This window comes from Microcebus murinus, chromosome X (genome assembly GCF_040939455.1).
Source record: "Microcebus murinus isolate Inina chromosome X, M.murinus_Inina_mat1.0, whole genome shotgun sequence".
Taxonomy (NCBI): Eukaryota; Metazoa; Chordata; class Mammalia; order Primates; family Cheirogaleidae; genus Microcebus; species Microcebus murinus.
In genome coordinates, this window is record NC_134136.1 from 60,364,395 (window position 1) to 60,378,219 (window position 13,825).

The following is a 13,825-nucleotide window of genomic DNA, read 5'->3' on the forward strand; positions in this document are numbered from 1 at the left end:
ATGCCTGGCTCAAGGAGCCACATGGTGACTGGAACCCGAAGAGCCGGCACCCAGTTTAGGCCCACTTGGAAAAAACGCGGACAGCGGTAGGTTTGGGGATCCCGGAGCCTCTGAAAGGGAGGTTGAGGGAAAGAGGGATAGAGGCTGCGCACGGGTAGTCTCCGCTTCTTCCGGAAGAAAATTCCCACGGACACCTCGTGAGCCTGGAAACCGATAGGCGCCAGCGGAGGCGCGCGGGCGGGGGCGCCGGCGGGGCGGGGCGGGGCGGGGCGGGGGCGGAGCCTACTTCTCTTCATCTTCCAGCGGTGGCAGCGCTCGTGAGGAGCTTTCAGGCAAACCTCTCGGCTTTCCCGCGCGGCGCCGCCTCCTGCTGCGCCTCGCCTCCTCTGCTCAGCCACCGAAGGTTTCCTCCTCCTCAGCGGTCAGCCCGCGTGCCGGCCGGCTCCGTTATGGCGACCCGCAGCCCCAGCGTCGTGGTGAGCACCTTGGCCCGCCAACCCGGACCAGGCCCACGCGGCCGGCGGCGGAGCGGCGGCGGCCGCCGGGCCCTGAGTCGCGGGGTCCGCAGTGCGGGCTCTGGCCGCCCGGCCCCGGCGACCGCGGCCGCCCCAGTTTCCCTGGTTCGGCTTTACGTCACACGAGGGTGGCAGGGAGGACAGAATGGCGGGGTTCGGGGTGGGTCCTTCCTCAGGAGAGCTCTGGGAAAAGAGGGCTGCGTGTGGGAAGGGAAGGTGGAAATGGCGTTTTGGTTGACATGTGCCGCTTCGAGCGTGCTGTGGGGAGGGGCTGTGGGCCGATCCGGGAATGATCGCGCGGGGCGAGGGCGTGGGGGCTTTCTCAGGAGAGGCCCTGGTCTGGAAGTTTGGGGTGTGGTGGCGAGGGCCTCAGGGCACCTCTGGGGGGGGGCCTCGGCTTGGAAAACAACAGCATGGGGAGGCATGTGGGAGAATGGGCTTTGCATTTCGTCCTGCAGATTCTATAATTCATTTTTGTGGGAATACGCATTGCCTCATTGCAGCCTCACGACACCTCCGGTAGCAGCAACCATGCCTATTTTACACATGAAGAAACTAGTGGAAAGACCTGAGATCATTTCATGCCGGGCCTTGAGTTCAGATGTGCTAGAATCCGGATCTCATGCTGTCTGATGCTGCAGGGGATAAAAAATGAGAGTCTGCTTCTTCCCTTCAAGAACGTTCTTAGCTTATCAGCGTCTGGCATCTTGTCTCCACCCTCATTGGTTCTTTTTCATGGTTGTTCAACTAGCCAAGCTACTGCCCTCCCTCCCCAACCTTTCTGATCGTGCTTGCTAAAAAATCGGCAAACCTCTTGCCTGTTAAATGCCTTAGCCGACTTTTTTTTTATGATTCTTATCGTTTTTAGCAATTATGTGGTTATGGTTACCTGTTGATTGTCTCTCCCACTAAAGCTTTATAAGGGCGGGAATCACCACGGTAACCACTATAACAGCACAGAAGTCCACAATAATGGTTTGTTGAATAAATACATTGAATAATTAACCACTTGAGCTCTGGGAAAGAAAGGCTTCTATTTCATATCTTAAGTGTTGTGACTTAAGGTAAAGAGTAGTGTTATTAATGAAGTCTGACCAGGAATCCTGCTTGGTTGGGCTATCTACTAGCTGTGTGGCCTTGGGCAGCTTACTTCACCTCTCTGTGCTTAAGTGTTTTTTTTTTACGTATATCTGAGGTGCTGCCTACCTCCTGGTGTTATTGAAAGGATTATAAGACAATCTATGTGAATAAACAACCCTTGTAAGGTCCCTGACTGGGAATAGTGATAATAGCTATCATTGTGTTTACATACATAGTCCTAATTAATTTTAAAAACAATCCTGTAACGATGGTATGATTATTACGATTTTATAGATGAGGAATCTTTGAAGCCTCAGAGAGGTTAACAGACACACAGTTATTAAGAGGAAGAGCTGTGACTCAAACCTATGTCTCTCTCGGATGCTAATAATAGATACCCAAAAAATGGCAATGGATGCTGTTTTTATTCAGTCGCTTAGGAAGTTAGGTGCTTCAAGCATTGGGATAGGATGCCTGCCCTAGTAAATAGTGAGTTAGTTATTGCTAGAGTTGGCTGTTAGTTTTATTTGAACATCAAGATATTCATTGTATTTTTAGTTTGCAAATTCCTGTTCCTTTTTTAAAAACTTCCTTCCTTTAAATTGTCTGCATGTTAGCAATAACAAACACTTAAATAGTGCTCTGTGCTAGTTACTCTTCTAAACCCTGTGTGTATATTAACTGATTTGATCTTTTTAAAAAATTTATGCAGCTCAGGTTAAATAGCTTGCCCAAGATTACCCAACAATGCTAGAATTTGAACCAAAGTTGTCTGGCCTCAGATTCTTAGAAGTTAACCTCTAAACTTTTAAGTTAGCAATGACAATGGTAGATATTTATTGAATATTTACTCTGGTTTTGGCATAGTGATAAATATTTTGCAGGCATTATCTAATGTAAATAGCCCAAAGTTACATAATAGGTACCCTGTTAGGAAGATAAACACTAGTATGACCTTGGAGACACAGATAGGTGAAGTAACTTGCCTAAGATCACTTAGATGAAATTGGCCCCAAGATCTGCCTGATACCATGGTGTTTGTAACTATTGTTTTAAACTGCTAGGGTAAACTTGGACACACTTGAAATTCCAGGAAAAACTTCTGGATTTTTGCAAATTAATGTGAAACATCAGATGTGCTTTATGTGAATATAATATCTTCTGAATTTCAGGATGGTAGTGCTAGAAATGCAGTGCTGTAGTACCTGAACTTAAATCTCACCCTGCCAATAATTTTTTACATTTTTGATTAAATGGTGCTTTTTTGCCCTCAACTATACAGTTATCAACAGAATTTAGACTGACATTAATCTGTCGGTATATAGACCAAATTATTCTTTGTGACCACTGAGAAATGGATCAGTTCAGTTTGGGGGTTTCTGTGACATGTATACTAATTGTTTTCTTTTTTTTTTTTTTTGAGACAGGGTCTCACTTTGTTGCCCAGGCTAGAGTGAGTGCCGTGGTGTCAGCCTAGCTCACAGCAACCTCAAACTCCTGGGCTCAAGCAATCCTGCTGCCTCAGCCTCCCCACTAGCTGGGACTACAGGCATACGCCACCATGCCCAGCTAATTTTTTTTTTTGTTTGTTTTTTTTGGTTTTTTTAGAAGTCCACATAAGATTCAGATAATTTTTTTTTTGTATATATATTTTTAGTTGGTCAATTAATTTCTTTATATTTTTAGTAGAGACGGGGTCTCACTCAGGCTGGTTTCAAACTCCTAACCTCGAGCAATCCACCCGCCTCCGCCTCCCAGAGTGCTAGGATTACAGGTGTGAGCCACCACACCTGGCCACTAATTGTTTTCTGTCCGTTGTTTGTATCTGGGTATTGCAAAGGGTGGGGAAAGGATCAACTCTATCAGCAGAGAAGAGGTGTCTTGGAGTTTTCTCTTTTTTTGCAGTTCATTGGGCAGTAACTGGGCCATGTCATTTTCTCCCTAGTGGTGAAGAGATGCTGAAGTTGTGCTAGTATATACTCTTCTTCCTTTCTGTAATTTTATATTGTGTAGATTCAGTAAGATTTGAATGGTATAAAAGTATCGATCACCACCATTAACATCAATATTGAGACTCAATTATTATTTTCCTGCGAGCAACTACCAAGTTACTAACATTTAAAATATTTACTGCTAATAAGAATTCAAACAGTTCAGGCCGGGCGCGGTGGCTCACGCCTGTAATCCTAGCACTCTGGGAGGCCGAGGCAGGCGGATTGCTCAAGGTCAGGAGTTCAAAACCAGCCTGAGCGAGACCCCGTCTCTACCATAAAAATAGAAAGAAATTAATTGGCCAACTAATATATATAATATAAAAATCAGCCGGGCATGGTGGCTCGTGCTTGTAGTCCCAGCTACGCGGGAGGCTGAGGCAGCAGGATCGCTTGAGCCCAGGAGTTTGAGGTTGCTGTGAGCTAGGCTGACACCACGGCACTCACTCTAGCCTAGGCAAGAAAGCGAGACTCTGTCTCAAAAAAAAAAAAAAAAAGAATTCAAACAGTTCAAATAGTTACAGAACTACTATCTTCAACATTGTGCTTCTAATAATTGATAGGTATAATTTTTTGTGTGTCCAGAGTAAATGTGCCTATTATCCCACTGTGGATACTAATAAAAGGAAAGATTGCAGTGTTGGATAAATTCATGGCCTTGCACATATAGTAGTTATGAGTCGACTTGCCTAAAGTGGGTAATAATTTATCCCTCCCTGGGGTAGTCAAGAAATTGGTAGATGAACATACTAGCTTAAATTATTTTTACATTTAGGAATATTTTCATCAGTAATTCATAATTTTGGCTTTATGATAGCCTGAGTTAACACAAATTATCCCAAGAGGATGCACTATCATGTGCTTTGAGGTTTTTTTGAGAATTTTAATGTATCTGAATATGAAAGGTAAAAATATGCCACATAGCAATTTCTGCCCATTCTAGAAGCTTGTAAATGTTGGTTACTAGGAATAAAAATCAAATGTGTTTTATCTATTGTACATATATTAATTCACATAGCTCATTTTAAGACTTTCTTGCTTCCATTTAGTCTTGTTTGGACCCATGAACATTGTCTTTTTTTAAAAGAACATTGTCATTTTTTGGAATACAAAGAGACTGAAGTAATGGCTCGTTGCAAATGATGAATTAATGTTGCAAGTGTTTTCTTAGCTTGGGTTAATTTCCTTGCTTGCTGTTATTTTAGATAATAATAGCTTCATAATTAGAAATTTTATATGTGGACAACAAAAATTTTCAAATATGAAGGCCATTGTTACAGATGTGACACCCATAATCATTAAGAATTTATTACCAGTTTTACTGGAAAGTAAAATTACTTTAGCAATTTATGATAGTATTGATTTTTTTTTTTTTTTTTTTTTTTTTTGAGACAGAGTCTCGCTTGTTGCCCAGGCTAGAGTGAGTGCCGTGGCGTCAGCCTAGCTCACAGCAACCTCAAACTCCTGGCTCAAACAATCCTGCTGCCTCAGCCTCCCAAGTAGCTGGGACTACAGGCATGCGCCACCATGCCCGGCTAATTTTATATATATATTAGTTGGCCAATTAATTTATTTCTATTTATAGTAGAGACGGGGTCTCGCTCTTGCTCAGGCTGGTTTCAAACTCCTGACCTCGAGCAATCCGCCCGCCTCAGGCTCCCAGAGTGCTAGGATTACAGGCGTGAGCCACCGCGCCCGGCTGATAGTATTGATTTTGATTCTAGACAAAAGGTAGAATGTTAATATTTCTCAATACTTTTTCATATTAATAAAAATACCTACATGAATTTTTATCATTGACAAGTATATCACAAATAGATTATAATTTGAGAGCTGTGTCCTAGAGCTCTGAGGAGAGATGCAGATTTCTGAACTGTCTTGGTAAAGAGTAAGTAACTCAGAGCTATTAATAACCCGTCCTTTGATTTCTAGTTCAGCCAGAAGTGGCTATAGTGGGAAAGGTAGATCTGGAGAGAAACCACATTTTCAATTTGTTACCACTTCTAGGACCCTCCAGAGCTATCCAGGACCTTTCTTATGATTCAATCTGTGTTTATGTTAGGTGCTTGTTATGAACTGAACATTTATGCCCTCTCTCCGAAATTGATACATACTTGATATGTTGAAGCCCTAACCCCCAATGTGATGGTGTTTGGAGATGGGGCCTTTGGGAAGTAATTAGGGTTAGATGAGGTAATTGAGTGTGGGGCCTTGGTCTGATGGAATTAGTGCCCTTCTAAGAAGAGACACCAGAGAGCTTGCTAGAAGAGTTCATGGGAGTATACCATGAGAAGGCCTACAAGCCAAGAGAAGAGGTCTCAGAATGAAACCTACCTATCTGTTATACTGTAAGCTCAATGAGGGTAGCAATATCAAATTTTTTAATCCTCTCTAGTATGTACAACATAGTAAATACTCAACAAATATTTGAGTATTAGTGATGAGGATACAGGTTCTGAATGTCATTAACATTTTAAAATTAGTATTCTAATATTTGATCATTAAATATGAATTAAGAGGATTGGGACTTTTTGTTAAGTATCAAATTGGGAATGGGACTTTTTCTTAAGTATCAAATTGGGAAAAGTTGGGGTTTTTTTTGTTGTTGTTTTGGGTTATTTTGAGACAGAGTCTCGCTTTGTTGCCCAGGCTAGAGTGACAGTGAGTGCCGTGGGGTCACCCTAGCTCACAGCAACCTCAAACTCCTGGGCTCAAGCAGTCCTGCTGCCTCAGCCTCCTGAGTAGCTGGGACTATAGGCATGCACCACCATGCCCGGCTAAATTTTTCTATATATATTAGTTGGCCAATTATTTTCTTTCTATTTATAGTAGAGACGGGGTCTTGGTCTTGCTCAGGCTGGTTTTGAACTCCTGACCTCGAGCAATCTGCCCGCCTCGGCCTCCCAGAGTGCTAGGATTACAGGCGTGAGCCACCGCGCCCAGCCTGAGAAAAGTTGATGTTGGTGCCTTGTCATCATTTAAACGAATTGCCCCTTATTTAACTTTGTATTATGATTCATTTTGAACATCCACAAGTAGACATAATAGTATAATGACCCTACATGTACCCATTGCCCAGTTCTGACAACTATCTATGCATAGCCAATTATATATTTATTAAATCAGGACCCCTGTAATTATACCCCATGTATATATAGTGAATTCTAACAAAGTTGTGAATTCATGCCTAAAGTACCTCAGGTGATGTAAGTTTTATGAATTTTTGTGTTTTTTGCCTTTTGGGAAAAGTTATGTTGACATTTTAATGCTTGAATTAATAAACCATAAATGAATCTTTTGGCCAGGCAAGGTGGCTCACGCCTGTAATCCTAGCACTTTGGGAGGCTGAGGTAGGAGGATTTCTTGAGCTCAGGAGTTGGAGACCAGCCTGGGCAACCATGAGACCCCACTTTTGTATTTTTTTGTAGAGATAGGGTCTTGCTCTTGCTCAGGTTGGTCTTGAATTCCTGTCCTCAAGCGATCTTCCCACCTCAGCCTGCCAAAGTGCTTGGATTACAGGCATGAGCCACTGCACCTGGCCTCTACAAAAAATTTTGAAAAATTAGCTGGACATGGTGGTATATGCCAGCAGTTCCCAACTCCTCGCGAAACTGAGGCAGGAGGATGGTTTGAGCCTAAGAGTTTGAGGTTGCAGTGAGCTATGATGATGACACAGCCTGGGCAACACAGTAAGACCCTATCTCAAAAAAAAAACAAACCAAATTTAGGATTCAATTAAAAAATAACAAACCAACTCTTTGACATAAATGTGATATGTAAATCTATTTTGGTTGGAAATCAATTTGGTATGATGACAGAGATAGAATTCCTATTTTTTAGCATATCACTGCTGATCTGTCCGTATTCTTAAACTGCATGTCTGGAATGAACCCTGGGCAGAATTCACATTGGCTTTCTTTGAAAAAAACAAGACTTTTTGACATTTTAGGTTACCTGTGGAACCTGTAGCGAGGCACTGAGCCATTTTGACAGTTACAGTAGTCTTTACAATATGTATTTCAAAGAGTCCTGGGTCCTCATTTGTGCTGATGGCAGAAGCAGTGAGTAACTGGGAGGAAGGGGGTGAATAAGCTTCAGGAAAGTCATTTTGGCACTCTGGATATTATTGATTTTAAAGCACTATGAAATAGTACACTTTTATTCTTGTCAGATGATAGCAGATATATTCAGATGAGCCTGATATGAATATGTATTATGTCATCTTATAAAAATCTAGCAAGGTCTGTCTTTTTTCTCCCAAACTTGAACTAAATTTCAGTCCATAAAATTTATAAAAGCAATACTCACTTAGAAAAATATTCTTGGAATCCTCCTATAGGTGACATAAATATCCCATTTCCATTCTTTTTGTAGTAAATGTGTTCTGATATAAACATTATATAAAAGTTTAGTAGATATATTAGCAGTTAATCTTAGTGGATCTGGCATAATCTTTTCCCCCCAAGAATGGATTTTTTTCCTGTTTATGAAAGTAATGCATGTTTAATGAAAAGCAAGCCAGTATTGACTTCTGCCCACACTGCAGAGCACCATGCCCCTACCTGGCAATGCCTGGGGTCATGTTCCAGTCCATTTACCTGAAAATGTTCATCACCAGCCTCCTGCCCATGTGCATAGGAGTTGAAGTAGTACACAGGTATTAAGGGCCAACCTGACAATAAATAGATTTCCACCAAAGTCTGAGAACTCAAAATAAATTCTGACCTTTTGGGACTGGAAGAGAGACAACACAGACCTCAAATTTTTCAACCTCAAAATATAATTGAATTCTGTGAGTAATGTTATAAATCTTAAATATATATTTTTGAAATTTATTAAAAGTCAAACTGCTTGTCTCTAAGCACTAATACAATGCCAACTGAAAGCGGAGGTGCTCAATAGGTGTTAACTGATACACTGAGATTTAATTATGATTTGACTAGTATTTCTTGAAAATTGCCGAAGCTTATATAATCAGCTTCTCGAATGAGGTTTGAAAGGTAATTTAATCTTGAATATCATGTGAGATAGAGTGTTACAATTCTTTCTGGTTTATTCCTCTGAATAAACTTTGAATATAGTGGTGACTGGAAATTAGTCATTTTTAATGACAGTGAAAAAAACAAACATTAAAGTGTAGAAAATGGGCCGGGCGCTGTGGCTCACGCCTGTAATCCTAGCTCTTGGGAGGCCGAGGCGGGCGGATTGCTCAAGGTCAGGAGTTCAAAACCAGCCTGAGCAAGAGCGAGACCCCGTCTCTACTATAAACAGAAAGAAATTAATTGCCCAACTGATATATATATATAAAAAATTAGCCGGGCATAGTGGCACATGCCTGTAGTCCCAGCTACTCGGGAGGCTGAGGCAGAAGGATCACTCGAGCCCAGGAGTTTGAGGTTGCTGTGAGCTAGGCTGACGCCACGGCACTCACTCTAGCCTGGACAACAAAGTGAGACTCTGTCTCAAAAAAAAAAAAAAAAAAGTGTAGAAAATGGCAAGTCCCTATTTACCATCATTTGGTATATTTCTCCTTACCCACCATTTATGCATTTCTCCCCCTTTCTTCCTTCACCCTCTTTTATATTTTTGTATTTTGATTTTTTGTGAGTATATTTTGTTTTAATTTAATGTATCTTTTAAAATTTCCCCATGCTTTTTTATATGTATATATAAAAACATATAGTGCCAAAGATAGTTTATATGAAAGACTATATTTTAAGAAAGTTATATATACTCAGTGAAGAAAATTTGGAGTATAGAGCAAAAAATAAAGAACTAAATAAAATTGCTATAACTCCCCTTTGAAAGATAATAGCTTTTATGATTTTGCTACAGTCTTTTTATCTGTGTGTATACATACTTATATAATATTTATAAAGCTGTAATCATAGTACATTTTACCACCAGAGGTACCATATCATCAGTGTTATTAAATATTTTGTATGCCAGAAGCTAGGCATATCAAGACAAACAATATGTGGTCCCATTTGAACAACCTTGGAGTATCTAGTATCTAGTGTGTCTAACTCCACAAGTTGACTGTAACAATCTCACACTTCTAAGAGTTTGGGTTTTCAAAATATCACTTAGCTTTTTTGGGTGATTCTTTTCCCCCTGCTGTGAGATGAGAGAAGTTATTTGGATTTGGGATGGAGGACAGCACTTTTTCTTGTTCAGTGTGATATTTTAACTTTTTAGACTACAGTGTATTAAATTTTTTTGCTTAATTTTCAAATATACTCAGAAATGGATGGAACAGTGTAATGAATCATAGGTGATATACTCATCACCTATGTTTAGAATATTATCAAGATTTTGCCACATTTGTCTTAGCTCTTTAAAATTTTTCTTTGTCTTTAAGACCTAAAGGAAATAGCACATAACATTTTACTTCTACATTCTTGACTAAGACATGGTTATTTTCTTATATAACTATAATTTATCATTATACCTACAAAGTTAGCAGTTCTTGATATCATCTCATACTTAAATTTCTCTGATAGATGAAGAGTTTTTGAAATATCTAAATCCAGACAAATGTTTGTATCCTGTAATGCTCTCATTGAAACAGCTATATTTCTTTTTCAGATTAGTGATGATGAACCAGGTTATGACCTAGATTTATTTTGCATACCTAATCATTATGCCGAGGATTTGGAAAAGGTGTTTATTCCTCATGGACTAATTATGGACAGGTTAGTAAGATCTTGAATTGAAGTTTTTTTAGATATTAATTTCAAACATCCACAACTGTTTTGGGTAGCTGATATTTGAACATAAAGTAGGCCAACTTGCTAAATAATAGATGCTTTCTATTTTTAAAGTCCTCTTTGTTAAAAAAAAAAAAAAAGAGGGGACCTTACTAATTACCTGGTATAATTCACGGTATAGTGGAAATCTGTAGGGAGTAGAACAAAGTAAATATTAAAGGGAGATTGGAAAAAATAATTCTAGTCATAGAGTCTTTGATTTCTCAGTCCTGAACAGGGTAATGGTCTGGGCAAGGTCAGGTTTTAATTATTATGCACATCTAGCTTGAAAATTTCCCCTCAAATGAATTACACTGAAAAACCTCACTTAGTGTATGAATGAATGCTTGCCTTGTGTGTCTAGCTATTCTTTTTTATTTTAAAATTATCAATATTTTTGTGTTGTAAAACATTTCTAACTATGGAGGCTACAAATGGGAAGAGTAAATTTCACTTCTTTCAGCCTCCTCTACACATTCTTTCCCTAAGCATTAGCTATGCAAATGTGTATATATACACATATATTTTTAATGCATGGATATATACTATCATATAGTTTTGAAATTTATTGGAGACTGGGCTCAGTGGCTCATGCCTGCAATCCTAGCACTTTGAGAGGCTGAGGTGGGAGATTGCTTGAGGTCAGGAGTTTGGGACCAGCCTGAGCCAGAGCAAGACCCTGTCTCTACAAGAAATAGAAAAATTAGCTGGGCGTGGTGGTGCATGCCTGTTGTCCCAGCTACTCAGGAGGCTGAGACAGGAGGATTGCTTGACCCCAGGAGTTTGAGGTTGCAGTATGAACTGTGATGACACCATTGCACTCTAGCTGGTGCGACATAGCCAGACCCTGTCTCAAAAAAAAAATATATTGGACTTTTTTTATATTAGTGCATCTAGAGCTATTTCATATTTTAAAAGTTGCATGGCATTCCACTTTATAGATATACCATAACTGATTTAACCAGTCCATTATTGATGAACACTCAAGATGTCTCCATCATTTCACTCTTATAGACTATACTAGAGGGAACATCCTTTTACACATATTTTAGCACTTGTTCAACCTTATCCAAGTAGAAATTCTGGGTCAAGGAAGGTGTTTATTGAATGTTTCGTTACTGCCAAATTATCCTCCAAAAAGTTGTATCATTTTATACTCCCAGAGGTATATGAGAGTGCCCTTTTCTTCACAGTCTCTTCCAATGTTGATATTATCAGAGAAATCTCATTTGCTCAGAGTTTGCCAGTCTAATAGGTGAAAATGGTTATCTTGTTTTTATTTGTATTTTTAAAATTTATGATAGATGTTATGGTATACTTGGTTTTTTGAAAGTATCAATTTTTTTGCTTTATGAAGCAAAGCTTCATGGGGGCATAGGGTGTGCTTGTGGAAGTTTAATGCTTAAGAGATGTTTATTATAAAGTTTAAATGTACAAAAATTTCTATTAAATTCCTGATTTTATTTCTGTAGGACTGAACGACTTGCTCGAGATGTGATGAAGGAGATGGGAGGCCATCACATTGTAGCCCTCTGTGTGCTCAAGGGGGGCTATAAATTTTTCGCTGACCTGCTGGATTACATCAAAGCATTGAATAGAAATAGTGATAGATCCATTCCTATGACTGTAGATTTTATCAGGCTGAAGAGCTACTGTGTACGTATGTTAATATATGATTTCTTTTTAAGAAAATATAGCAACTATAGGTTTTCTTATGCTTTCTTTGAAGCTCTGTGAACTTTTTACACATTCATTTCACTTGTTTACAGTGTGATTTTTAAAAACATATTCAGTAGTATTTTACATCAAAGTGAATATTGTCTTTTCCAAACTAGTCACCTTGAAGGCTATATACTTATTTTACAGGTATCTTTAAACTCCTTTTAGGAATTGACATTGGGATTTGGGTTGCTTTTTTGACTATATATACTTTTTGGTGGCAAATATCCTTTCTTGAGCTAGATTGGTTGGGATAGGGTTATAAGTCATTTGGAGATAGGTGTGATAAATGTGGGTCAATACTTGTTTCCCAGAAAGCACACATTGAAGAAACCACGATTGACCCACAGTCACTCTGCCCGTGTCACAGAATCTGAAATGCATCAGAATATTGACACTCTGGGATAAAACTAAATCAGTATGATCTTTACAAGTGAATTTAATCCACAATTTCTTTGATCTTGTGAACATTTTATTTTTATTAGTTCAGACTATTACTTTGTTTCTGGTTTCATGTCAGGATGGTATTTCCTATGACTTATTCTTTTCCTTTAAAATAGGAATTTCTCATAGCTTCTTTGAAGATTAGAATAAATGTCCAGTGTCATTGCTGTTTCATGAATCATTGTTGCAATTCATCTTGGTAGAAACTTACCTTATGTTCACATTTTTATTGAGAATAAGACCACTTATCTACATTTAACTTCAAACCTTCATTCTCTCCATTAATCATCTCTTTGAATGACCCAAGTCTTTGACCTTTTCCATGTTTTCATCAGTCCTATGGGTGATTGGGCAACTATTTAAGTATTATAGACATTTTCCCTATCCCATTAAAACCCTTTATGCCCATGTGTCATAACATTACTTCCTACTTATAAGTTCCTTTTAACTTGTCAAAGTCATACTTGAATTAAAGGCTTATTTAAATATAAAATTGCGATTTTTGCTCAGTAGAAGTGCTTGATTTCTTGATTGGTAGTTTACACTAGGATTTAATTCGGGTCAGTACAGCTGCTGGTATTATAGCTGGCCAGCCTGTAATGCAGCAAAACATGTACTTACAGTACATGGTGTGATTTATCTTTTGGGTCTTCTGTAGCTTCCCTCTCAATCCCCTCACCCCGCAAATCAATCTTAATCAGACTTGTTACTTTATGACTCATCTCTAGGGATTTGCACAGAATGTTCTTTCTTTGAAAAACAGAAACAAGCAAAAAAAAAAAAAAGACAGGGACTTTAATATTTTCTTTCTAAAAGTATTTTATAATTATAAGAGCAATTTGGAGTGGTAGAAACACTTTGACATTTTAATTCCATTTTCTACTTTAGGTTTTTTTCCTGTTAGTGTTAGATCTTATTATTTTTTGTTGTTGTTTGTTTTTTTCTTTTCTTTTGTTTTTCTTTTTTTTTTTTGGTAACAGACACTAACCAACAGTGGTAAGTGTTAGATCTTAGAGGATTATTAAGCTGAACTCCTCGATTGATTAAAAGCATGAAATCTTAAACATAAGCAAAGGATGTTTTTAGATTAGTTTCACGTAGAAAAAAATGTTATATTTTATATGAAATTCTGTGTAGATTTACTATTAAGCAGTAGAAATTAAGAAACCGCTCCAGAATACTATCTGTTGATTTTTTTTTTTTTTGAGACAAAGTCTTTGTTGCCCAGGCTAGAGTGAGTGCCATGGCGTCAGCCTAGCTCACAGCAACCTCAAACTGCTGGGCTCAAGCAATCCTACTGCCTCAGCCTCCCGAGTAGCTGGGACTA

At 38.9% G+C, this 13,825-nt stretch overlaps 1 protein-coding gene across 1 annotated transcript in view; it reads left to right on the top strand.

The window, feature by feature from the left end:
• The first annotated feature begins 280 nt into the window (after positions 1 to 280).
• HPRT1 (hypoxanthine phosphoribosyltransferase 1) overlaps positions 281 to 13,825 on the top strand; it is a 35,543-nt gene continuing 21,998 nt past the window's right edge. Inside the window, exons 1-3 of the mRNA XM_012764782.2 lie at positions 281 to 476; positions 10,175 to 10,281; positions 11,808 to 11,991. Coding sequence (XP_012620236.1) covers positions 450 to 476; positions 10,175 to 10,281; positions 11,808 to 11,991 — 318 coding nt within the window. The 5' untranslated portion in view covers positions 281 to 449. The remainder of the gene's footprint in view (positions 477 to 10,174; positions 10,282 to 11,807; positions 11,992 to 13,825) is intronic.